Source organism: Corvus cornix, chromosome 20 (assembly GCF_000738735.6).
Source record: "Corvus cornix cornix isolate S_Up_H32 chromosome 20, ASM73873v5, whole genome shotgun sequence".
In the NCBI taxonomy this organism is placed as follows: Eukaryota; Metazoa; Chordata; class Aves; order Passeriformes; family Corvidae; genus Corvus; species Corvus cornix.
In genome coordinates, this window is record NC_046349.1 from 8,808,150 (window position 1) to 8,833,686 (window position 25,537).

Consider the following 25,537-nt stretch of genomic DNA (forward strand, 5'->3'; position numbering starts at 1 on the left):
CCTGTGCAGGATGTGGTCTGTGTTCAGCTGGTAAAGACAGAGAGACTGGAAAGGTTTAAATAATTGCTTGTGACCAACAGTGATCATTAGATGCAGATTTTATACAGATTTCACTTTGGCCAGTGCCCTCCAGAAGCTGTGGAGACTGGGGCTGAATGAGGATCATGCAAATGGAGGGAGGATTTGGGGTTAAGATTGGGACCGTGTTGATAACACTTTAGTGTACTTTCAGAGGAAATCTCCTGGATCCAAGTTATGGCTTCTGCAAGACAGCAGAGGGTCACCCTGAGCTGTAAAACCCCTGGTGTATGTGGAGAAGATACCTAGACACGGGGAAGCCAGAATAGAAGTCCAGGATGACATTAGGATAATAAAGAAATGTGCCAGGGTCACCTACAGTGGGTTATTTAGAGAGAGAGAGACCCTGTGATCTCCCTGGGCAGCCTCGTGCTCTGCCACCCTCAGTGTAAAGCAGATTTTCCTCATGTTGAGGTGAAACTTCTTGTGTTTCAGTCTGTCCAGCTCAGTTTGGTCTGGCTCACCAATCCCATCCTCACTGCTGGGTGCCAGCTGGGTACAGCCCACAGCCCAGAGTCTCCCTGCTTCCTTCAGAGCTCTCAGAGGCATAAGAGCTTATGAACATTTCACCTCTGTGTGCAGGCAAGGGCAGATGTGGTCTAAAAATCCAGCTTGCCCCAGGATCTGCTGTAAGAGCACGACCCAAAGGCCAGGCTGGCAGCTCTGGGATCTGGGATCAGCACACACGAGACTGACTGGGCACTGGGAAGTTAACCGTGCCCTGAATTTAGGGGAATACACACCAGGAGAGGCAGGCAGCTGCCTGGAGACCAGCACAGACGGTGCTGGTAGAAGCCAGAGCCAGGTGAGACCCCAGGCGAGACCCCAGGCGAGACGTGTCACCCCTGTGTGGTAGCCTGGCACATGAGGCTTGTTCCTGCCACATGGCTCAGTGAGCAGCACAGAGCTGTTCAGGCTCGTGACAGCAATGCTGGAACCGAAACAATGTGGTTTAGGGACTTCTTTGAATTTCAAGTTACTGCACTCAACCCAAACAACGCAGGTTAAAAATCAATGCAGTGATCAGCCTGTGAGGCCTCAGCTAAGAAACTACAACTGACCTCTGTGTTCACAGACTCAGCCAAGTGCTTAAAATCTTTTTGGCTCACAAAAAAAACGGAGTAGCCGTGATTTGGGCCAGTTCCACGAAGAGCTGTGCTGGCACAGCATGGGGAGGGAGGGAGGGAGGGAGGGAGGATGAGGGAGCCGAGCTGCTGTTCCTCGTTGCTTGTTTTCAGAATGAAGAGAGACTCAGCCTTTGGAGATGCTAATTTATCCCTTTTCACAGTCAGTGAGTTTGCTTATAGCAATGAAAGGAAAACAAACAGTCGAACATCTTCAAGGTCTAGTGCATAGATGTACCAGCACAGCTGCAGTCTGTGTGCGGGGCTGTGACACAGCGGGGCTGCCTCTCGGTCTGTCACTGCCACGACGGGGTCACAGGGGCAGCCTGAGCCCTCTCCAGCACCTTTTCACATTTTGAGTGCACTGACAAAAGGATCATGAAGGTGGCAGATTTCTAACCCTGGGCACTGCTGGGTCAGGGGCATCATATCACAGCAATGCCCACAACAGCTGCTCTGAGCTCCCTCTGCCTCCCCCTCCTCCTCCTCCTCCCCCTCCTGAACACATGAGAATCACTAACAACGGAGCAGGTGGGAGGCTTGGCTGTGCATGCACATTTTTAGCAGTGAAACCACCAGCAGTTTCCAACTGGGATTGAGTCAGCAGCAGCTCGAGTCTCTGCTCACATGTCCCAGCAAACACGGGAGCGACAGCCAAAGCCAAGCCAGGGTGGCTGGACAGCAACAGCTGCTGCTGGGCCCCTGAGGGCAGAAGGGAATGGTTTGGAGGCACCAGGAGAACTGATAGAGGTTTAAGGACAGAAGTTCAGTAGGGACAGGCACAGGCTGTCCTTTGGTCACAGCAAAGGGTTCATCTCCAATCCTCACCTTTTCTGCTCGAAGTTATGGCCAGTGCACACAGTGTGAAGGGCAGCGTGGCACTTTGACTACAACACAGCAGGACATGAAACCCCGGGCAGAATGGCCCTGCCATGCAGGAGGGGGAGGAGGAAAGAGCTCCGTTAGCACATCAGAAGTACCAGGTGTGGTTAGGAGTGCTAAGGATGTGATTTTGTCCCTGAAGAGTCAGTGCCACTGCAGGATCACAGGGTTTGGCAGGACAAGATGAGAAGTGTCAACTGAAACCAGTTACAAAGGTGTCACTGGTGTTTGGGGAGAAGCTGGGGTAGGCCAGGTCTGTGGCATCCTCTGCTTTGTTAATGTCATAGCAGTTTTCGTTCACTGATAACTACAGTTCTTCTCATGTTGCATTAGTAGTTTCCCAGGTTAAAGTTCAAATAAATTCTTGTTTCTGCTTCTGACGTGCCTCTTTTTAAAGTCTGAGGGGAGAAATTAGGAAACAACATCTACTGCTCTTTCTTAGGCAGGTTATTCCATCTTAGAGGTTGTTTAGGAGGATGCTATCCCTCCATAGGATTCAATGATCAGAAACTGGAATAAAACTGGGACATGAACCAGACTATAACTGTAGAATAATGAATAATTGTGCTATTTCAAACCCATGGAACACAAAGAGGGGTTTTTAGCATATGAAAGACTCCAGGAAAATGCATGCAGCTAGACTGCTGGCATTTGTAATGTTCCCAGCTCAGAAATTATTCCCAGGACTTGAGTGAACAAGCTGGCATCAGAAGAAGAGTGAGGAAGCAAGAGTGGGACACAACAAGAGCTCTAAAAGTTTCTTGGCAAAGATCCACAGAAAAGTAAATGGTTTTCAGGTTCGAGTGCAAAACTAAGCTCAGAGACCCCAAAGGCATCAAAGACAGCAGATATGGATGTTGATCTTTTCTGTTTTACTTGTGCAGGAGAGATTGAATCCTTGCCATGGTGTTTGATGCTTTCCTTCCAGTACTGCTCCTTTGGGCATGAATGGAAGAAAAATGACTGTAACAACCTCAGTTACCTCCATTGTTCTGTTTTTCCCTACTTCTTCTGTCTTCTGCTTCCCTAATGCTCACTTTGCCTTATCATCTTCCCAGCCACAGAGGATGCAGGGTATTTTGTCTGCAGCTGGCTGGTAGGATGATCAATGTAATCCCCATTTCCCCAGCATTTTCAGGGCTGATTTCCATCTCATTCCCCGATGAGCTAATCCACATAACTTATAACACCTCCCTTTTGGATAAGTTTCTCTAGACATTTATCAAGAAACTGGACTCAAGGAAATTCACTGGTGTAGAGACAGACAAGCAGAGAGATGCAGCTGTGAGATGCAAGATTCATGCCCAGTCCTTAGAAAGCCACCCCCATAACATCCCCACCTGGCTCGATGGTCCCACCTGGCCCTCCCCCACTGCAGTGATATCCATCAATGAGACCTTTCCTCCTCTCCCAGGATATCTTTTTGTTTCCAGCCCTTTAATTCTGGTCCAGCCAAGCTGTTGAGTCATGGAGAAAAGGCATAACAATCTCTGCTGCCTTGTTAACAGCATTGCTGGTTACTCCTGTGGTTATATCTTACTCCTGAGACAGAGGTAACACCTCAAAAAGATGCTCTAGCAAAAATATCTGTCACTGAAAGGTTCTCAGCCTCTGCCAGAATCCACCTACACCAGGTGGGTCAAACTCTCAGTGCCCAAAATCTCCCAGCAGAAAAGCTCTTTGGCTCAAGGAATTGGGTTACAAAGCTCTGGCACAGGCTCTGTGAAACTTCATGGACTAAATATCCTTGATTTCAAGTAAATAAAACTACTCATGGGACAAAATTTAGGAAGATAAATGGGCAAATTGTTTGTGCAGGTTGTCTGTCTCCTAATCAATAGCCCTGCTGGGACCCAATTGTGTTAAAGCCTGACCCTTCCTGTTGTATCTGAAATAATCAGACAAAAGCAAATGTTACTTGAAATTCTATCAAAATAGATCAAATCCCAAGACAGTCAGTGAGGGAACGTGAGCAATTTTCAAAAACAGTTGATAAAGAAACATAAAGGAGCTCTGTCTCAAATCACCTGCAGTCACTAATTTGAAGAGGCAGAACAGCAAGTTCAGAACTGGGAATTTGGCTGCACTGGCTTAAGTCAGAAAAGAAGAGTAATTACCTGCAAATGCAGATATTCCTCACTGCACTGCTCACCTTCCCCACTTTGACCATTTCATGGTAATAATCTTCAGGTCTGCTCTGCAGGCACTCCTTTTACCTCCCTGCCTTTGCTGCCCACTGCTTTCACCTGCCAGTTATCACAGCTTTGGAGTTTACACTCAGTGCTAAATTCAGAACCATTCTGAACCAATTTAATGCAGATTTGCTTTGTTTGTTGGGTTTTTTTTTCCAAGGAATAGGTAAAGCACAGTTCCAAAGCTCTTTGACCTGTATCAACAGGTCACACAACACCTCAACTCCCAACACCTGTGCAGGGTGTTCCTGTGAATGTGTCTCTTCCAAACACTGTGTTCCTGCTGTGCTGGAACCTCCAGCTCCTTTGACCTCTCCTTTTTCTTCTGACTGGAGCTCTGTCTGCAACAACTCTTCATCTGAGCTGAAAGGTTTCCATTTTATATGGCAAGACAAGTCTGGAGAGCTCCACAGTGAACAGAAATGTTACTTCTATCAGAGCGGCATTTCTGTGCATTTTCCTGTATTCTCCAAAGGGAATGTATGTCATACTGAAAATATTAATTCTTGGGAGTTTCTAGAGAATGAACACATGTAAAGCCAAGGACTACTTTAAATACTTACAGGATGCAGTAACCATATTTTATCTCACTTTTGTTGCAGGGTGGCTCCCACAAGAGTCTGACATGTTCCAATGTTCCTTTAGCAGATTTTCTTAGCTCTATAGGATTTTTCCTTACTCACAGGAAGACGTAATGTTTGGACTCATTGTCTAAAAAACTCAATTCTTCTAAGGTAAACCTGTTCTCCTTGGTATTGATGTGGCAATCTGCTTTCTAAATGTGATACATTTGCAGCTCAAAGGTTGGCTGTAGCTGTATGACACCCAGGCTGCCAGCCTGCATGTAACTGCAGAAATTACACATCCAGAAGAAATACACAGGAATGTGCACGATGCTCCATTTTTCACCTCTTAACAGCTTTGAAAAACCTGTACTGATACTTTTTGTGCCCCTCTGCTGTAGGGTTAGGGTTTAAATCAGAGCTCAGGAAGGTTTGTTTCTGAAGCAGGGGCAGGTTATAGGCAGTGATCCAGCACAGCCTAAAGCAGTGTTTGCAAAGAAGGAGGAACATTTTTCTCCGTATCTGCATGGTTTGTTGCAGACACATCTCAGCTGATGGCAAGGAAAGGGGTGTAACATGACAATTACTTCCATGTCATATGGGTAAAAGCCAGACTCGGAGCTATTCAGTATTCCACCTGATAAAATGTAAAGTAGCTACTCAGCCTGCAGGAGAGAGACATGGAAAAGGCAGTAGGTTAATCTCCAGCTCCTCTCAGCACACGTTTGTGACTCATGTAAGGCTTTGCCTGAGTTACCAAGCCCCAGAGAAGGAGTGGAACAGTGGTTTGCCACATCACAGTGAGGTGATTTCTGGCTGCAGTGTTGGTGTACAAAACACCCCTGCAAGGAAACCATCAGCATTCTGCCAAAAGCAGAAAGAGCCAAGATGGTGCTAGACTTTGTTACCTTGGCAGCCAGCAGAAAATGCAGCTTTACTCCAGTGGATTTGCCTCTTTGGTCATGAGGTGCTATTCTTCTCTGTGCTGGGGACACAGAACAACAATGGACATAGAGAAACCACAATCAGACAAACAGGCAGAAATTATTTGTTATTTCTGAGCATTTCAATACACTATTTCTTCTTCTTGCAAGTCTGTCAGCCTGAGTGTCCAGCTGTGCCTTTTTTCTTGCTGTGGGATGTGCGATGTGAGTTGGAGCACTGCAGTTGTGCAGACAGATGGCTCCCCCAGACAAAGGCTGTGGCTGTGGAGTTTGATTGACTTGTCCATACAGAAATGATGGAGCATTAAAAAAACATAACACATCTGCTATTCGGGTTGCTGCTTCTTTTGGAGCGTGTGGAGTTTTCTTCCAGAGATTTCCAGGGAAAAGCAATGTCTTCAGCTGCCTCCGCCCCAGCCATCAGGGGACAAAACCTGTGTGTGGAAAGGATGGAGCCACTGAGCAAATGAATAAATCAGTGTCAAGGTCTGAGAAGGAATGGCACAGAATTAATCCCTTTCCCTTGTAAACCTTTTATTCCATGCCAGTGAATTTCTTCATCGCCCAGGTCTTTGTACCACTGAGCCTCCATGAAATGTAAATGTAGGAACTGAGGAATTGTTCCTCGCTCCATCCCCCATGGAAACATTGCTGGGGACATGAAGAACTGATTCCCCATGATCACTCCCCACCTGCCTGACTACTGCTGCAGTTATGTATTAATCCCTGAAAGATGGCTGAGGAACAGCCCATGGAGCTGGCTTTTATCCATGTGGATTGCATGGGAATCACCCTGACTGCTTTTCAGAGGAGGCTTTGCAGCACTGATGGTGCCTGAAGGATGAACAGAGGTCTCTGCCTGGCTGAAGAGAAGTAACCAGAGACCAGCCATAAAATCATAACTTCTGTACTGACATAGTCAGGACTTACCTCTTCTGTCGGCCTCATAACATCCAGAGATATCACAGCCCCCTGGATACCCAGGCTGCCCAGGCTGCCCTCTGGCACCAGGGAAACCTGGAGGACCGGCATTCCCAGGGTAACCCTTCGGACCTGGTTTTCCCTGCACAACTTCTCCTGGAGGGCCTGCAGAAGGAGAAGCACTGTAAGCTGTAGCACATCTGCTTTAGCAGTGTGATACCTCTTCTGTATTTTCCTCCATCCTACATGGCAGGTAATTTTCTGAGCATGGCTTCCTCATTTTGGTGGACAAATAGGACCTGCCTGTCGGAAAACATGTCCTGAATCCCAGTAACTGAATCCCAGTATTCTTGACCTTAAGGGTGCCCAGCTTGGCTAAAACTGGAGCCTGGTTATGAGAACACAAAATCCACCTACATGTTAATGCAGAGAATCACCTTAACCCCAGGATCCATCCCAGAGTCATTGGGTTTTGTGTCTCACATCTCAGCTATAGAAAATGAAATGAAGAATGTGTTTGACCACACTCTTTTGACAGTGCCTGGTTTGTTATGCCAGTGGAAAACTTCCCACAGACCCCAAGTAGCAGGGATCAGGGTGGAGGAGTACGCCAAATCCTCACAGATTACTCACAAACCCTTATGTTCCACGAGCTGAATTTTCAGAGCGTCTGTCTCCTGAGCATCTGGTCTTGCATGCAAAAAGGCAGCAAAACTAAAACTGCCTGGATGTGTCTCAGGTCCTTAAAATACATCATCCCCTGGGAATGGGTACCAGAGGGAAGAAGCTGCCTGGAGTAATCTCTTGCATCTTAGCAGAGAGGAACCAAGGATGCTGCCAGCAGGGCTGTGGTGGGAAGGTCAGTCCAACCCCACCACAGTGCTCCTTCAGCTGCATGATGCTTTGAATCTGAGAGCTGGTGGCCATCACATGGCCTTGCTGGATCAATAAATAGAGGTTGTGGTCACTCTACCTGTTCTGCCTCTGGGTCCTTGGCTCCCTTCCTCACTGGCTCCAGACATCCCTTTCTCTCCTTTGGGCCCTGGGGCACCTATTCACAAATAAGAGATAAGTGTTGCTTCACTGTATTTCAAATTTAACCCTGCATTGAGGCTCCTGCAGTCTCCCCACGTGTCAAAGTGGAGTCACAGCCCTTGGCAACACTGAGAAACGTCCATCTGCTTTCATTCAGTCCGGGCACCTACTCTTGCTGTGACCAACAGGACATTGATTTCTTTGATCCACACAGCACTGATTTGCAGCCCAAGAGGGGTGGGAATGAACATTTTTCACAGCGAAATTCATAGCAGTAGTGTTACTGCACCAGCCTGAGGGTCAGGTCCACCTCTGTGCCCTTCATGCACATCAGACAAATCACAAAGCTGAGCTGTCTCTTTGACCAGGTGCTGGTTAGCCAGGATTGCTGTTTTCATGTTAAATTACTCATGAAACCAGTACCTCTCAGAGAAAACAGGTACATTTTGACGAAATATGATTTTTCATTGTTTTAAGATGAAAATATTTCGATCAGCCATGTCCTTCAGGTGGACATTTTCATTGAAATTCATCTTCTCCCATCTCCTGCTCAGCAGGCTGGAAAAATCTGCAGGTTGTTATTCCCTTTTCTCTGAAGTGACATTTTGATAAACTCTGGAGATACCAGCTAGGACTGATTACTGCAGGAGGAAGGAGTTAAACAGAACATTTCCAGTTACTCCGAGGTGTTAGGACACTGCTCAAACCAATGTTTTACTTTTTATTTTGACGAACAATTACTTGAGCCACTGACAAACATCATCTGCAAATCCAAGCAAAACATCTTCCCACCTTTCACTCATTTGTGTCCAGTAACTGAGGCCAATTCTGAGATTTCATTAATCTATTTCTTTAGTCACATCTGAGTCTTTCATTGTTGAAACTACTGCTTCAGAAACTTGCTTCCCCTTTAAAGATTGCTTCAGTTGCCTCATGCCCTCCATCAGCGTTTTCCAACACTTCTCATTTCTGCCCAAAGCCGATCTGTTCCACCACCATGTGTTCACCCAAAAGGCTGCTTCTTTTGCCTTTCTATAGGAAAAACCTCCTGCTCTCTAAAATTAAACTCTCCATGCCCCCCAAACCTACAAATGGTGCCAAACTGGCCTTTCCCTCAATGCAGAGCTTGAAGATAGAGTGGGCTCCATCTGGCTTCTCCCTACTCGTTGAGATTTGTAACTTGGGTGTCTCTTCCTAGAACTGAGAAGTCCAAAAGGAAAACAGCAATGAAATTAGATAATATCATGGATTATCTTTACATTACTGCTTGAGGCACTGAGATGTTTAGTTAAAGTATCAAAGATACAGTGAAAAATGTTTATGAACACTTCTGTCCATACCTCTCTCTCCTGGATACCCATCTTTGCCTGGCTGTCCAGGGATGCCATTTTCTCCTTTTTCTCCACTGCTCCCAGGTGGGCCTGGAGGACCTGGTGGTCCTGGTTCTCCTGGTTTTAACCTTTCCTCCCAAATGGGAACTGGTTTCCTTGCATGTTCATGTATGAATGAATCAAACTTCAACACATGAGCTGAGAAGGCAAGACAGAAAAAAAATGTTTCCTTGGCTGAGAAATTCAGAAGAGACATAAAAATCAAAGGATTTTGTCTAAAAAGGTACTCAAAATGATCAGCTAGTGCTAAAAAGCTGTCAGTCCCAACTGAGAAAGGCAGAAGATGAAGATGGGCAGCTGAGTGATGACTTTGCTGCCTGACCTTGGACAAGCCACTGCTTCTCTTCGCACATCACAGCACAGGAGCTTTACAAAACTGCCTCATCTTGGGAGGAATCAGCACATATCACTGAAATAATAATTTCTCTCAAATTAGTTTCAAGCTTCTCCATTTAAGAAATAAAGGAGGCTTTGCAAAACACCAGAGGGTTTTGCAAATAAATATTTCACAGGTCTTCTCTGTGCTAATGCCACCTGCTAAAGCCAAAGTAGGGCTTAGAGCCTGAGATGGGACATGTGCTATCTGTGGTGCTCAGCAGGCTACAGGGTGGTGGAGCTCCTGGGATCACTACAGCTTCAGGCTGTCTCTCCTCTGGTTTTCCACTGCTGGAGAATCACAGGATCACAGACTCACAGGATGGTTTGACTTAGAAGGGACATTAAAGCTCATCTCATTCCACCCCCTGCCATGGGCAGGGACACCTTCCACTATCCCAGGTTGCTCCAAGCCCCATCCAGCCTGGCCTTGGACACTTCCAGGGATGGGGCAGCCACAGCTTCTCTGGGCACCCTGTGCCAGGGCCTCCCCATCCTCACAGGGAACAATTTTATATCTGATATAAATCTAATCTTCCAGCTTAAAGCCAGTGCCCCTTGTCTTATCACCACATGAACGCACTCGGGAGTTGGGCTGGTTGTACTCACTCTGAATCATCCGCTCACAAGCCTGGCTAACGAGCTGGTAAATTGTGGCCAAAGACTGTGGCTCCCCCTAAAATGAAGTATTTTTTTTTTAAATTAAGAAAAAAAGGAAGTATTAATATCTTTTAGAAAGGATCGATATCCTAATGCATGATAGCTTTCAGCCCATTCATTTTCTCAGCTTGCATTCCAGAGATATTAATTACTGTGAAATGCAGCTCTATTTATTTATCACGAAGCTCTGAAACCAGAAAATTGAAATTGGAAACATCAATAATTGCTTTTCTCCTGCACATCAAAAGGCCCAGACTGAATCTAAATAATTACCAAAAAACGGAGAGCAAATTTCACCCTCAAATTTTATCAGAAAAGATGCTAAGTCTATAACTCAGTGTTCTGTGATATGTAAAACATTTAGTATGATCAGATATTACAATGTCCTATCTTTGACTCCATCTTCTATGAATATTGATTCTTCCTGTATTTTGAATAAATCATGTATAAGGGGCCCTCTAGAAAGTTTTAGTAAAGCAGGGAAAAGTGATAAAAATGCAAAAACCTGCTTAAAAATAAACACTGACTGAAAATTCATACCTAATGCATGTACTTCCAGAACTGTTTATAAAACATACATCTCTGGCTGGATCACAGTGCAGATAATCCAGGCTTAAAAAACTGCTTGGTGCAACACCCAAGGAAGGGGGAAATTGAAAGTTCCAATGTGAAGAAAAGTGTAGAAAAAGAAAAGCTGGTGGGATCGGAAGGAGAATGGTCTTAAAAATTATAATTCTGAGGCATTAACTTGAGACAAAAGCACCTCATCCCTGTCTGAAGACAAATTTGCATAAATCAATCTTGGCAATGACTCCTAGAAAGACATGGCATTTTAATTTAACCAGAAGTCAGGATGAGAAAAACCTGAAAAACTTCTTTTCCCAACAAAATAACCTTCCAAGGTAGTGTGGATGTCCTGACTGCCAGGGTTCTGTACTGGGGCACAGACAATGATTATTGCAGATGAGTTCCCTTTTGCAACACATTAAACGAGAACAAAGCGGGTTTGGACTTTTTCCTTCTCAGCAAAGAATAGATTTGCGTTTGACATTTCTGCTTCATTATTACAAATGATACTAAGGAGCTCCTGACTGCTGTGGATTATTTATATCCCACCAGCCCAGCCCCTGCAGGTGAAAGGAAAGGCAACAAGCAATAGGTACAGTCATCACTGGAGAGGTCTGGCTTGCATTTGTAAGCAAAGGTTGCAATTCAGGTTACCACACCCACTCTTTTGAGTGTAGGATGAACTGACAGTGTCACCTGGCACCAGAAAAACTCACTTTCTCTCCTCTTTCTCCTTTTGGACCTGGCAGTCCCTATAGGGAAAAAAAATTAAAAATAAATAAGTTAAGGCATGGAAGAACAGAAAAGAAACAAAGACTTTCAGTGGGGGTGTGGGTTACATTAGTGGGACATGGAGCACAAAGTTTGTTTCTCACACTCTTGTTGTTTCCTTCTGGCAGTGCTTGTAAGAGCTTTAAGTTATAGGAACACTTTGTTATTATAGAAAAATAATAATAAATCAGTAACTGGAGCAGTGGGATAAGCACCATCTGCAGGGGAGCAGAAATTTCTCAGCTGTGATCTTCGAACAGATTTCCCAACTGGGCAGGTGGTTTTTAACATCTGAAGAGAAGAAATACCTGCGACATTTAGATCTGGGGTTTCACCTACAAGCCCAATGCTGGCTGCTATAGCTCAGGAGTGACTCTCTTGCTTTATTCTAGAAGCTTACACCAGAAATTTGTTTAGATTTTGTGTAGCAGGTGAATCTACAGAGGGCGAAGGGAGGTGGGATTTGTTGAATGTTTTATCAACAGATTAGTAGCCTGGGCTTTGACTGCCCAGACATTGCCTTAGGAAGGATGAGTGTGAATTTAAAGCATCCTTTAGACTCTGAGGGAGAGCTGCTGTGGGAACAGCTCATTTCCATTCAATTATTCCATGCCTTGGCCTTCTTTGAGACCCAAAAGCAGAAACCTACTGTTGGCCCAACATCACCCGGAGGTCCCTTCTCGCCACTGCTGCCTCGGGTGCCTGTTGCTCCTTGGAAACCCTGCAGACATTAAAAATCCAGTTATTTCCAAACTTCTTTTTCTGTTCAAGGGCTACAGGGCCTCCAGCAGTGTGAGTTTAGAGGACTCAAGCAAGGGAACAGTAGCCTTAAGTTTCCTGTCCAGCCACGAGCCCACTGTTAAAAGCACATTGTGTGTGTGAGTTACGTTCACATCATTTCCCATCACCATCTCAACTATGGCCAAGCCAGCAAAGCTGAGTTTTACCAACAAACTGCAATGCAGTTTATACTCTAGAGGCTTTTGATCCTTCATTACATATTCAGATTTAGACACAGCCTAGAGCACAACCCTTTTCTTCAGCCTCCCAATACCACATGGTTGTTTTCTTTTTCCTTTAGAACCTGTGCTGGCCTCTAATACTTTACAACATTAACAGCAGCTTAGAGAGTGGGAAGCACCTTCTGTGGTCATTCATCTCCTCTTTGTGAAGTTTCTGTGCCTTTTGGAGCCATAAAGGGAAGAAAAAAATTAGCCAAACACAACTAGCAGAAATACTTTCTTTTAGAATTTTCCAGCTATTACATTTAAACTCAGTAGATATTAGCAACTTTTCTGAACAGTGAAAATGAGAAAAGTTTTCAAGGCAGCACCAGAACAGCTTGCAGAGCCTGCTCTGAAGATGACAGTGCTTTCCTCATATTTAAAAAGCTGAGGCTCAACCCTGCCAGCTCCACATCTTCCCAGGATGAACAAGTCAAAGTTACGAGCTGAATTCAACCTTGGCTCCCATAAATAACTTAGCACAACTACTGCCAAATTCCTTATAATTCAGCAGTGAGACTCAGATGTGAGATTCAGCTGTGAGAATCAGTAACTTATCAGGTCCACCAGCCATCAACTAAACCCAAATTTGGTTCAGTTTCCCAAGTAAAATGAACTGTTCCTGTGGTGCCTTCCAATTAACAGCTGTAAATCAACAGATCTCAAAGTTCTGCTCCAGCCCTGGCAGCAGATACTGGCAGTGATGTGGGGGGAAACCTTTCACACTGCCTGCATCCTCCAGCTCCTGCTGATTTCGGTCTAGCAAGCCAAATCACCTCCAACTCAACCAGCAGTTGGAAAGCAGTAGTGTCAGGAAAGTGAAAATAGCAAAACAAGAATCTCCGCGCTAGGATGAAGCTTCCTCAGGACTTGCCAGAGGAAGCCAAGAATTTTCTTCTCACACTGAGAGTGGCAGGGAAAGGGGGCTCCTGCACAATGTGCCAGGTGTTCCCCATGGTACCCTGCGAAGGGGGTTTGCCCTGACACTTTCAGGTGAAACCATGAAACTCTGCTGAGGAACAGATTTTGATGTGCATCACTCACAGCGAGTACTCACCCTTGGTCCAGGAGGTCCTGGAGGTCCAGCTGTGCCTTCTAGTCCCCTCACACCCTGCAAAACCAAATCCAGTCATTTACTAATGAGAGGATTCTAAGAGACCTCATAGGCAGTGAGATGTTTTTCCATGTGCTGCTTTTAACAGGAACTTGCTACAGATGGGTAAAAAAAGCATCTGTCGAGCAGGAAGAAGGGTGGCACCTGCTCAAATTTGGCCAAACTTGAAATGATCCCATTTTTTTTCCCCAGTACCTCTGGCTTTTTGAAAAGACCATTCACTTCTACACTGAGTGCATTGGGATGTTTTGGGTCTCTGCTGGGACACTCCCAGCAGATTTTTAGGCAACCTCACATAAAACCTCAGGGGTGAAGTGTTTTACCTTTGCGCCTTGAAGTCCATCCCTGCCTGGAGCTCCCTGCACACCAGGAATGCCCTGTAAATCAGAATGGCTGGGTAAAGTCAGCATCTGATTATCACTGCCCTAATTCATCTTGTAACAGAGGACAGAAGAAAAATGTCAATGAAGAAACAGATTTATTCATTAAACAGAGCAAGGACTGTTGTCCCAGTTTTAATTCCATCATATCTAGCTTCCAGGTAGGTTTATCTTTCTTACACCAAGTGACTCAGTTTCCCTTGGGAAAGTGATGACACTCCAAAATCACAGTTCCCAAGCAGACAACAACAACAACTTTTCAGACTTCCCTCAAGTAGTCACTCAGAAAAAAAGGGAAAATCTTCGGGACAAGTAGAAGGAGTGGTGTTTACCATTACCTGCATGCCAGGGATTCCAGTGTCTCCTTTCTCTCCTTTAATTCCTGGTGGTCCCTTGGATAAAAACAGAAGCACACAGTTGGGTGTGTGGCAGAACGCTTTAAGGCAAAGAGCATCCTGCTGCTCCACATCCATGTCCCGGGTTGTTCCTGCTCCCTGCAGTGTTCCAGGGTAATTTACAGCCACAGCATGTGCACGGGGATTTCTGCCATCCCAAACATGTGGCAGTCCTTGCCACTACTCCCTGCCAAGCAGTGATGATTGCTGGAAAGCAAAATGCCTGAATATTCATAGGATATCCTGAGTTGGAAGGGACCCCACTGGGCTGCTTTCAACAAAAGCCCGTTAAGGAGAGTCTGGACAAAAACAAGCTTTGGCCAGAATGATTAAGTGCAGGGCCTCATCAGCATAAAACTCATTGATTGTCATCTCTCCCTCTGCAGCTGTTCAGCTGTTAGTGAGGGTGATGTAAATACATAAATCACAGTATTGATACCCATTTCTGAGACACGTTCTAACTGCAAAGAGCGAGTGACAAAAAAAAAGGCAATGGAAGAGGTCACATACCACAGGGCCCTGAACTGTGATTCCTTGGGAACCTGGAGAGCCTTGTTGGCCACTGGGACCCGCTGGTCCTACTTGTCCAGGTGGGCCTGGTTCACCCTGAAACCAAAGACAAGAAACAATCATAGGGAAGGGAAGTGGTCGGTGCCTGCTGTCCTCATGGGCTGCACTGCTCGAGCTGGGTCAGCATGAACCATCTACGGGATTCGAGATGAAATTGGGGCACTGAGGACATCTCCGGTAACCTCAGCTGCCTTTGTATTTTAGATCCAAGATTTTGGTTCATCTTTCATGGGAGCAGACAGCAAAGCTGCAAAGGGTGCTTTGCAGAGCACAATTCACCTTTCCAAGCAGTTATTCCTGTTATTCAATGTAGTCAGAGAGCAAAGGGAAACGTTCCTTAGCCCATTGCTGTGATCTGTATCCATTCTCACTCCTTCCCTCAGACCTTTCCCCTGTAGCCATGCTGCTTTCCCAGATGTAATCCCAAAAAATGGCACCAGCGGGCTGCTCTGGCTCTGCCCTGTGCTGATCCATGTGCTGTGAACACTTGCACCAGGGCTTGCTCCCATCCCCAGGGCTGGGGGATTCAGACCCAGCTATTCCCCGTGCTCAGCTCCTCATGCTGCTCAGCCCCAGGGCAGTACCAATGTGTCTGCTCCGGAGGCTTGGCAGCAACAACAAGCACAGTGCAAAGCCTGACCCTGTCCCAGCGCAGCTGCTCTCAGAGGGCATTGCTGACCATGTACAGTGCATTAATTCAGCACAACTGGGCTCATGATCTCAATTTCCAAAGCCCAGCTGAGCATTTAATTAATGATAAGTGATCCCATCCTCCTCGATGTGTTGTTAAGACTCTGGGCTCAGCTTGGTGCAGTGAGATAATCTCCAGCCTAAGGACTCACCTTGGGTCCTGGCTCTCCCTGCTCCCCCTGAGGTCCTCTCCTCCCAGGGCTGCCCTGCCAGTGAGACACAAAGAACATCATCATATTTACTGCACTGTAATGAGGAGCCTGGGGGACAGAACTTTGTGCATTTCACTGCCCCACAGTGAAAGATGTTTCCTGCCCCACAGAGCTCACACCAAATAGAGACAAGAAGAAAATTAGTTGAGTTGTCCAGGAAATGCAGGAAAGGGAAGAAGAAAGGAACAGCACAGCCCCTCCATGACCAGCCTTGGGAACACAGCACTCACTCCCAGCAGGGAGAGAGGAAGTTCCAACCTGTTTCAGCTCCCTCCAACTCCCTCAGTGGATCCATGCTGAGACGACATCTCATATGGGCATGGGAACACATTGAGAAGGAAAAAAAGGGGTGCTCACATCCACACCCCTCTGAGACTCTGTTGGGTTTTATATTCTCCATCCCAGAGAAGAGACACGTGCTGAGATCAGGGACAGCACCTGGCTCTGGGAGACCTGGCTTAGCTCTGCCTCTGCCTGACACTGGGTGTGGAGAAGAAATCAACCTTCTGGCATGAACTCATTGTGTGTGAATTTTGACATCTTAATCTGAACATTGCTATTCTTGAATCCAATAAAAACGTGGATTTGAATTGAGAAGCACAGGCAGGGGACTTTGGGAAAAGTGCTTTCAGAAGTGTTCAGAAACTCATTCCAGAAGCCAGCTGGATCTGGTCAGAAACACTCATTAAGGACAGTGATAAATACAAGGTGGGACATGTCCTGCTAACTGGAGTTTTAAAAATAGCAGTGAGTGCTGTTGTAACTGCAGCAAATTACCAGGGGTTCAGTGGTGTGAGGAGAAGTTTATGTGTCAAAACCCGATTTCCTCTAATGCTTTAAAGAGTCCTGCTCTTTAAGGAGTTGTCTGTGGAGATGCTTAAACCACAGGGCAATGCAAGCTGGTAATTATGCACTTAGGATATTGGAGCAGACTGTGACAGTGGAGTGTGCTGTTAATTAAACTTCCACCGGAATGAGCAAGTAATTACTCTGCAATGAGGCACTTTCCTCTCATAGAACTGAACTCACAGCTAAACCACAGGTCAATGCAGGAGGTTATCCCAGACCTTTTCACTTGAAAAAGGAGGCAAATGTTTCCATAATGGTTATTTTCCAGAAGAAAAGCACCTGGAGTGATTGAACTGAGGTGCTCTGGACAGGCTGTCTGTCAGGTTTCAGCTGGTTTGTGCAAATCAAATGTTTTCCCCCAAATTTTCAAAAAGCAATTTTTTTTATAACTGTTCCCTAGTGTTTAACAGGAATATTTTCTCCTGTGATTTAAGCCCATGACAGCTTTCCTGCATCCATAATGGATAGGGCAGAATTTATGCCCTTTTTCCTGAGCATACTGCATATGTAATGACTGTTTTCTCTTCCCCCTCATTTCTTCAGGGTTTTCTTGCGAGTGACATTTAGAAAGAGAGCTTTGGGGACAGACAGGATAGCAAAGTCTCCCCTTTCTCTTTGCACTGTCCACCCACACAGACACTTACAAGACTCCAACAGGATCCAGACAGGAAGATTTTTTTGGTGAGTTGTTTTTTCTTTAAATTCACAGAGAGTTTCAGAGCCTCCAATCCATGAGATGAAATCTCTGCAGACACTGAGGGTGACCCGTCCTCCTCTCCTAAGAGGATTAATGTGGCACCAGGAGCTGCTCAGCCTGTTCCCAGCTGCAGCTGTTGTGCTGCCAACTCTCCATCTCCCCATTTCATCACCATCCAAAATCCAAAGGGAAACTCTCAGCCTTGCCCTGGAAAAGCTCCTTGAGTTAGGATGAGAGGAAATGGCCTCAAGTTGCACCAGGGGAGGTCTAGATTAGACATGAGGATAAAATTTCTTCACCAAAAGGGTTGTCAAGCCCTGGCACAGGCTGCTCAGGGCAGGGGTGAAGTCACCACCCCTACAGGGATTTAAAAGGGGTAGATGTGGCACTTGGGGACATGGTTTAGTGCTGGGCTTGGTGGCCCTGATTAATGGGTGGACTCAATGATCTTTAGGATCTTTTCCAACCTGAACGATTCTGTGATTCTAAAACCTCCCAGAGCCCCAGGAGTGTGATCCACATGCCCAACATGCCACAAAAAATGAAGCAACACCAGCACATGCAACACACGGGGTGGGAGGGTGAACTTACAGGGGGCCCTGGGGGTCCTGGCAAGCCCGGGCGCCCAGAAGTGCAAGAACAGGCAGGAGCCAAGGTAGGGCAGGTGTCCTCATCCCTCTGAAATGAAATCAAGCCAAAAACAATCATGAGCAGCTGCACAGCAAGAGCAGGATGGCTCACTCAGTGTTTCAAAATTCAGTCTTTTACTTGAAGAAAAGCAGATTTTTTCTCTATTCCACTGAGAGATTTTTGTGAGCAATCGAATGCTTTATTTTTTCTGTTGAATAACAAGTTTAGACAAAAACCCTATGAACTAGCCCTGCCTGCAATATGCAAAACACATATTGGAAGATAATTTTCTCCTTTCTACATATTTATACACCACACATAGCAGCTCTCTGTGTTGAGAAGTGAAAGGAAGAGTGGGGGATGCTGTGCCTCATGAGATGGCAGCAAAGCTGTAGGACTGCCAGGGCTCCTGGATGAGGTTGTGACAGGAGAAACAAGCACTGCACAGGAATTTGAAGTTTTCACTCTTTTTGAAGCAAATATAGTTTTGTTTACTTCATCAAGAAACATGCTTGTGTTAATACCAAGAGGGAAAAAATGCTTTCCCTCTTGAGTCTATCAAAACCATTTGCAGCATCACTTCAGTGCCATGGACTTGTCCCATCCTTCCCGGCTTCCTGTCAATGAGCAGAGTGTGCCCCTTGTCTTACCACTGCAGGGAGATCACAGCACCTGTCCTGCTCTGCCCCTACACTGCTGCACAAGATCTTCAGAGACTGCAGCTGGAACTGGGGGAAAAAAAGAGAGTTTGATAAGAAAGTAGCACTGGCTCCCACCACCCGTCACCAAATCTTATGAAGTTCAAGTGATAAAAATAATCTTCAGGGATGATTTGACAGGACTCTTGTGTGTGGTCCCAATTATAACTGTGCCCCAAAAAAGCCACAACATGAAAACTATGCCCAGACTGAGCGTTCCACAAGCCCTCAGGTCTCTGTCTTGCTAAGCAAGTCAACAAAGCAGCTTCACAGCAAGTCTCCAATTTACTCACAGCCCTGCAATAGCACCAGGTTCTCAACTAATTGGGCATCAGCACCACCACAACATGAAAGCAAACTTTGATTTGCTCCCCTTGGGGGTATGGAGAGAAGAGTCAATGTGGCAGCAGCATTTCCCAGGGCAGATGTGATCCCCTCCCAGAAACCCCAACTGGTCTTTCACTGCCTCCCTCACAGCAGCCACATCTTCCTATTCTGATTAACAGAAAAGCACAAACTGCACAAAGCCAAACAAAATAACGAGGCAGAGATTAATTTTTCTTTCCTCAGCACCATTTCTCTTCTCTTTTTTTTTTTCTTTCACTCCATGCATTTAACAAGGAGCGAGCTGTACAGCCCAGGGAGGGTGACAGACACCGTACGGATACAGATGAGCCCAGCAGATCAAGTGGCATTTAAAGATTTCTTAAATTAAATAAGGTTCCATGATAACCAGTAATGAGGCACTGTGTCTTCTCAAGGGCAGCAGAGCTGTGGAAGATGTGAAATGTTGCTGTGCTTGAAAGGCAACAGCAGTAGGGACGGCACAAGGCTGTTCATTATTTGGCCAGACCTGTCTAGTTAAGGTGGTAGCAGGGAGAATTTGGGAGGGACAAGGGAAGCATAGATTCCTGCCTTGATGGCCACAGGCTTGTGATCAAATTGCACAGAATTTATTTAGGAAACAAGTAAATACTGACTGAGTATTTACTGAGTAAATACTGACCAGCATTTCCCGACATCACCCCGTGTGGGTTGATGTGCACAACTTTCCTTGCAGAAGCAATTCCCCAACCCTCCTGTCTGCTTCAGCGTCTCAGTGCTGTGCTTCCCCAACCCCAGGGGATGCAGCCAGCAGAAGGCTCCTCTGGGACACACTCATGCTGCTGCCCCCCATCACGGTCCCCACACCAAGGCAGGAGCTGAGGAGGACAAAAACGCTCTCCCTGTGCTGGGAAAGCTCATTAAAACCCCGGGGATCAGTGGGATCAGGACACAGCCGTGCATCACAGCAGTGTTGGAGGTGTTCAGTGAGCATGATGTGACACAGCACTCCTGCCCGTGTGCCCACCCCAGCCAGATTCAGCAGCGCTTCCCAGGACTCACCGGCACGGAGCCGCTGCGGGGCCCTCTGGTCCTGGTCACTTTTCCCAGCATGATGAAGCCGGCGGTGGAGATGCTGCCGAGGGTGTTGATGGGTTTCTCTGCTATTTTCTTGCAGTCCACATAGAGCTTGACCTTAAAGTGGCTCACGGCCACGTGCACCTGGGCAGCAGGTGGAAAAAGGGGTGTTGGAGCTCCATGGTGGGATGAGGGGGTCTCCTACCGACAGTAACACCTCCTGTCCCATCCGCAGCCTGCTGCTGGCACGGGTGGGGTGTTTTTAATGAGTGAATGAATCGAGGGGGCTCAGGAATGAGTTTTAGTATGTGCTTTCCCTTGTTGATACCCACAACTCTCCTTGGGAGAAGCTTTCTGCAGCTGAGTAATGAACCTGCCCACAGATACCCACAGGAGGAGCTCATCGCTCATTTGGGTGCAACACCTTTGCTATGAGGACACAGCCAAAACCTCCACCCTGTTATGAGTGATAAAGTGGCTTTCTCTTAAGGCTGGATTCTCTTTTCCTTTCATCCAGAACTAAATGGTTACCAAAATTCTAAATTCTTAAAAAAAAAAAAAATTTTTTTCAATTTTTTCCAATTATAAAGACCTAAAAAATACCTCAATTTTTGGAGTCTGGGGGAAAAGGGAAAAATCAATATGTGGCGATCACATTTTGATCATGAGATCCACTTAAATTCTTTACAATTATGAATTTCAGCATATCAAAGAGGTTGGCCATTTCCCTGGAAACCAGGATGCAAAGCATTTGGATAATCACTCCTCACTTTGAACAACACACATTGCTGGCAAAACACTCCCAGAGCAGAGTGAGATCATGAGCCACATTTCTCCCTCTCTTGACAAGGACCTTATGAAAGCTCCCATAGAATATCTTCTTCACTTCCTGCTGGTCAAAGGAGACTTCCTGTAAATCAGCCTTGTAGTCATGATTGAAATAGGTCAAGGATTTCTTACTGGCTACAGGGAAAATAGGACAGAAAACAGCTTGGAGTTAAAAGTGAAGTTGATTTCACACATATATAAAATAGTAAATAATTAGGCTTAAACATGGTGGAAGATTTCCTATGTTATCAAGAAATGCTTTTAAACAATGGAAAAAAATATGTAAAAATAAAGAATATGTTACAAGTAGAATAAAAATGAAAACATGTCTTTTAATTGCACTGGGCCTTGTTTTAAATGTCAGGTTGGCAGCCACAACAAAGCTTCCCAAGAAACTGCTGCTGAGCAAGGAAACCATTAAAATTATCCAAGTGAGTTCTGCTGCTTGCAAAATGTATGGAAACACCCGAATTTAATGTATTTAGCAAGAAAGCTTACGGTCAAGGTTAACACCCAGGAGAGGCTGGAAGTCCTCGTCTGTGACCTGCCACACAGCAAAGGGCTCCTTGGGGGTGTCGGGCAGGAGGCGCAGGAGGATGATGATGGTGTGCTCGGGTGGGATGGCAAACAGGTGGACATCACTGGAATGACACAAACCAAGGGAACATCGGTGATTTAAATCACCAGGCAACATCCTGCGGCCTCACCCAGTGTGTTTGCTGGGCAGGGGGGCCTGGAAAAGCTTTGCTCCCGGGAGTTGATGGTGATATGTCCAGAAAGAGCCTGGACCTGCTGAAGTCTGTGCTGAGTGATGAGCACTCATGGGGGCCTTCTCCTCATGGCTGGAGGATGCTCAGTCCTCCAGGAGCAGTTGGTGTCAAACCATCACTGCCAGAGCTGCCTCAGTGAGTGCAGCCTTAATGCTTTTCACAAGAGAGACTAGTGGAGGCCTACGAAACATCCCTGCCAGGTTCCCCCAGGTCTCCTCTTCAAGAAGGAGGAATGGTTGCCATGCATCATGGGGTGAATCTTTAAACCTTGGCACAAAACTCTTGGCTTAGGGACATGGTTTAGTGGCAGACCTGGCAGCATTAGGTTAATGGCTGGACTCAGTGATTCTTCCAACCTTAATGATTCTATTATCCTAAATCAGTGTAAATGCCCTTCAGGGATAAGCACTGAGCCTACAGAAAAGCCCCCTCTGGGTCCCCACATCCCTGCTGCAGGATTTAGGCTTGGCAGCAGTGAGAGGATACAAAGCAATAAAGGAAGGTCAAATTGGTTTTGCCTGAAACACGCCTCCAATCTGAAACAGGACACATTGGCACAGCATAAACACAGCCCATCAGACATCTTTTCAGGAATGATTCATAAATAATACAAGTTTTTTTCTTTCTCTCTCGCTTTCTGAAGGGGTGGTGTCCTTGGAAAGGCATCTATAAGAGCTGAACAAAAGGATTTGCCCATCATTTTCTGAGTATTCAGACCAAAGGCTTCTCTGAATCTCCCCGACTCTGTTTACTCTAAGCAGCTTTGCTTCTTTAACAAAGATTAAGCGGAGTCAGTGGCTCAGTAATTAGGCTTTAAACAAAGTAGCAATGAATGTTAGGAGTCAGATCACTCCTGATTCATAATCATAAAAAAGGAATGAGGTCATGGGAGCTGCCTGGCTCACTCGGGACCCTGTGGAGAAGCTTCATTTGCAACGGAATGGGGTCAAGCCACAACCCAGAGCCAGTGGTTATTCCCTCTCACCAATGCAGCCCAGGCTGCAGAGAGCAGCCACAAGAGTGATATTTTCTAAAGCAAAGATCTCTCTCCAAACCAGAGATGTCTGGGAGAAGGGATTGAAGATGAAAATGTGACCTCAAACTGCCATCACTGAAGTGCAGGTGGCTGTGGACAGAATGCTTAAAGGCTGGTGCAGTGTCCATATGCGACAGGATCCTCATGTCCATCACAGCAACTAAAAAGCTGGGAAAAAGTGATTTTGGGGAAACCAAAAACAGCACTGTGAAAATGTTGGGCTCTACAAATGTATAATAAATACTATTGTGTCCCCTTAATTTCTGCATGACAACTCATCTTGAGGAAAGTCAGGTGTTTATTTATTAATACATTAAGTAAAAACCCTCTGGCTGTTTTTTCAATCTACCAGTGGTTTGACTTAGCTCGTCATATTTATCATTTCATTTGGAAGCTGCCAGCGGGGCTGCACCATTCCTTCCCAAAATGACCTTCCTTTACCATGTACAGGGCATGAGACTGAGGATGAGGATGGCAACAGCTGCAGCTCTGCTCCCACCTGGTCCTCTGGGTGAGCTGAATGTCTCTGAACAGGGTGAAGGTGCGGGAACCACTGAATATAAAGGGCTCCATGGCTACGCCTTTAATGGAGGAATATTCCTTCTCTACCAAGCCAAAAGCTTCCATCAAATCAAATCCTGGAACAAAGGAAAACAGACAAATCAGTGGTTAGACAAGAGTGCAAAAGAAGTGTGTTTGAAGAGCAGGTTGAATTAGCACAGAGAAGGAGACAGGAGAAAGTACACGTAATGACACAACACCAGCTTGAGTGTACTCCTCAAATGGCAGCCAGGGAAAATCAGTTTGTGTGCACATTTGTTGTAATCTCTTCCTCTTGAAGGAGAGTGGACAAAGGATGGAGACTTTCACAATTGTGTTTTCAAATCTTCAGAATGAAAAAAAACGAACAAGAAAGATGCTAGTCCAACACTTTCTTCTTTTCAACTACACACAAAGTATTATCTTCAAAAGGCATGGAATCAGTCCAGTAATTGCTAGCAGGGAGAGAAAATTATTTCTACTCTGAAATGTCTTAAATGTAAGAGCCAGAAAAAAATAGGAAAAAAACTTTAAAATATGAACATTTCCATTTCTCTCCATTTTCAGGAGACACCCAGGGGTGACCTGCCTTGTGTGGGCTACAGAGGTTCTCCTCTGACATTGCCTCTGGCTCAGGCAGCTTCGTCTCTCTCCCCCAGCTCATCATTAAAGCTCCAAGTCATTTTCATTTCAGTTTTCTGCTCAGTAAGACAAGATCTCACCCTTTGGATTCTTTTTGAGTTTATCTGAGTTTGCAGCAGACTGGGATGAAGGAGATGGTTCCTTCCTTAGCAAATGGAAGGGCTTCATTTCAGTGTGGTGCTTTCAGTATGGATTCCCTCACCCCTTCACCATTGACAATCTTCTGCAGTTTCTTGGCTTGAGTTTTTATTTTGCCTGGGGGCTGGCCCAGGGTGCTTTTATTTTATTATTTTTTTCATATCTCAAGAGTACAAGGGAGTCTGCTGAAATAAATGACCTACTTGAGGGCCATTTATCTCTGGTATGGAGCTTCTGCCACTGAAACTTCCTTTAAAATGTGCAGGAAGAGAAGGCTTGAGTCACAATTAAAAACATATTGAAATACAATCCCATTATTATCACAGAATCATGGAATCATAGAACAGCTTGAGTTGGAAGGGACCTTAAAATCATCAGGTTCCGTGGGCAGGGGTGTTACCTGCAAGGTCAGTTTGCTCAGGGCCACGTCCAACCTGCCTTGGGCAAAGATGAAGTGACTCAGCCACAGACTAACCAGACCTGAGAGCTGCAGCCAGTTTCTCAGTCTCACCTGTGACACAGAACTCTCTGGGAAGGAGGTGATACCCCTTTCTAAGCAGAACTCACGGTTTCTCAGTAAGAAACACTTGCACAGACAGGAGAAAGGGGAACTCGCTGCCCCAGCAAGTCCGTGCAGCCTGACTGCAGAGAGCTCCTCGGGCAGCGAGACCTCCTCTGGAGGATGCACAGGTGATCCTGGGGACAGACTGAGAGGTTTGGGGTCTGAGGAGTCTTTGTGAGTTAGGAATTCAAATCCTCTTGAAATTCAATGACTGTTTGAAGCTTTACCTCCTTAAGGCTGCTGAATACCCTGGTGTTAAGCACTAACAGCCAAGAGCACGAGCTGACGGAGCAGAAGAACATAACAATTCAGGTACCGCAAAATATCCTTCTACCTGGCAAAATAGATGTTCCAATTTTGGTTCTCACACTTCTCCCCTTTTCTTTGGGACATTTTCCCCCCACTCAGCTCTTGCACGTGTCTCCAAATCGAGACCAGGCAGTGTTTTCAGTCACAGCCCAGCAGCACCAGGGCTTGGATATGCTACTGTACCTCTTATGGAACCTTCCGTGGAGGTGATGGTGGGACAGGCTGTGAGAACAGGATAAAAAGGGAAAACCATTAGAGGAAAAAAAGACAGCAGGGGATTATGGAAGCAAAATGAACACAGTTCCTTTAGGCAGAGCAAAGAAAAGCATAGCAAAACTTAGAATATGCTGCAGCTTCATTCAGAGCCTGGACTTTAACCTTGTTTATACATGTATGGAGAAAGAGAGAATTGATGTTTATGCAAACATAAAAGTTGTTTCCTGGCTTGCCAGTCACAAAAATAAAAGTAGTGTCTTTCATCATCAAACATCTCCATGATCACTTTCTTTTGACTAACTCACCTGGCACCTGATGATATGAAACACAAGGAACCATCACTTTTGGCAAGT

At 45.8% G+C, this 25,537-nt stretch overlaps 1 protein-coding gene across 1 annotated transcript in view; it reads right to left on the bottom strand.

Annotated features, from left to right (window-relative positions):
* Positions 1 to 4,377: 4,377 nt before the first annotated feature.
* COL20A1 (collagen type XX alpha 1 chain) overlaps positions 4,378 to 25,537 on the bottom strand; it is a 53,240-nt gene continuing 32,080 nt past the window's right edge. The window contains exons 22-40 of the mRNA XM_010396865.4: positions 25,152 to 25,190; positions 23,277 to 23,415; positions 21,470 to 21,612; positions 20,997 to 21,106; positions 20,129 to 20,287; positions 18,695 to 18,772; positions 18,006 to 18,092; positions 15,809 to 15,862; positions 14,907 to 15,002; positions 14,340 to 14,393; positions 13,945 to 13,998; positions 13,565 to 13,618; positions 12,153 to 12,224; positions 11,449 to 11,484; positions 10,115 to 10,181; positions 9,080 to 9,268; positions 7,678 to 7,755; positions 6,714 to 6,869; positions 4,378 to 6,217 (exon numbers count right to left, since the gene is read on the bottom strand). Of these exons, the coding sequence (XP_010395167.1) occupies positions 6,204 to 6,217; positions 6,714 to 6,869; positions 7,678 to 7,755; positions 9,080 to 9,268; positions 10,115 to 10,181; positions 11,449 to 11,484; positions 12,153 to 12,224; positions 13,565 to 13,618; positions 13,945 to 13,998; positions 14,340 to 14,393; positions 14,907 to 15,002; positions 15,809 to 15,862; positions 18,006 to 18,092; positions 18,695 to 18,772; positions 20,129 to 20,287; positions 20,997 to 21,106; positions 21,470 to 21,612; positions 23,277 to 23,415; positions 25,152 to 25,190 (1,679 nt within the window). The 3' untranslated portion in view covers positions 4,378 to 6,203. The remainder of the gene's footprint in view (positions 6,218 to 6,713; positions 6,870 to 7,677; positions 7,756 to 9,079; positions 9,269 to 10,114; positions 10,182 to 11,448; positions 11,485 to 12,152; positions 12,225 to 13,564; positions 13,619 to 13,944; positions 13,999 to 14,339; positions 14,394 to 14,906; positions 15,003 to 15,808; positions 15,863 to 18,005; positions 18,093 to 18,694; positions 18,773 to 20,128; positions 20,288 to 20,996; positions 21,107 to 21,469; positions 21,613 to 23,276; positions 23,416 to 25,151; positions 25,191 to 25,537) is intronic.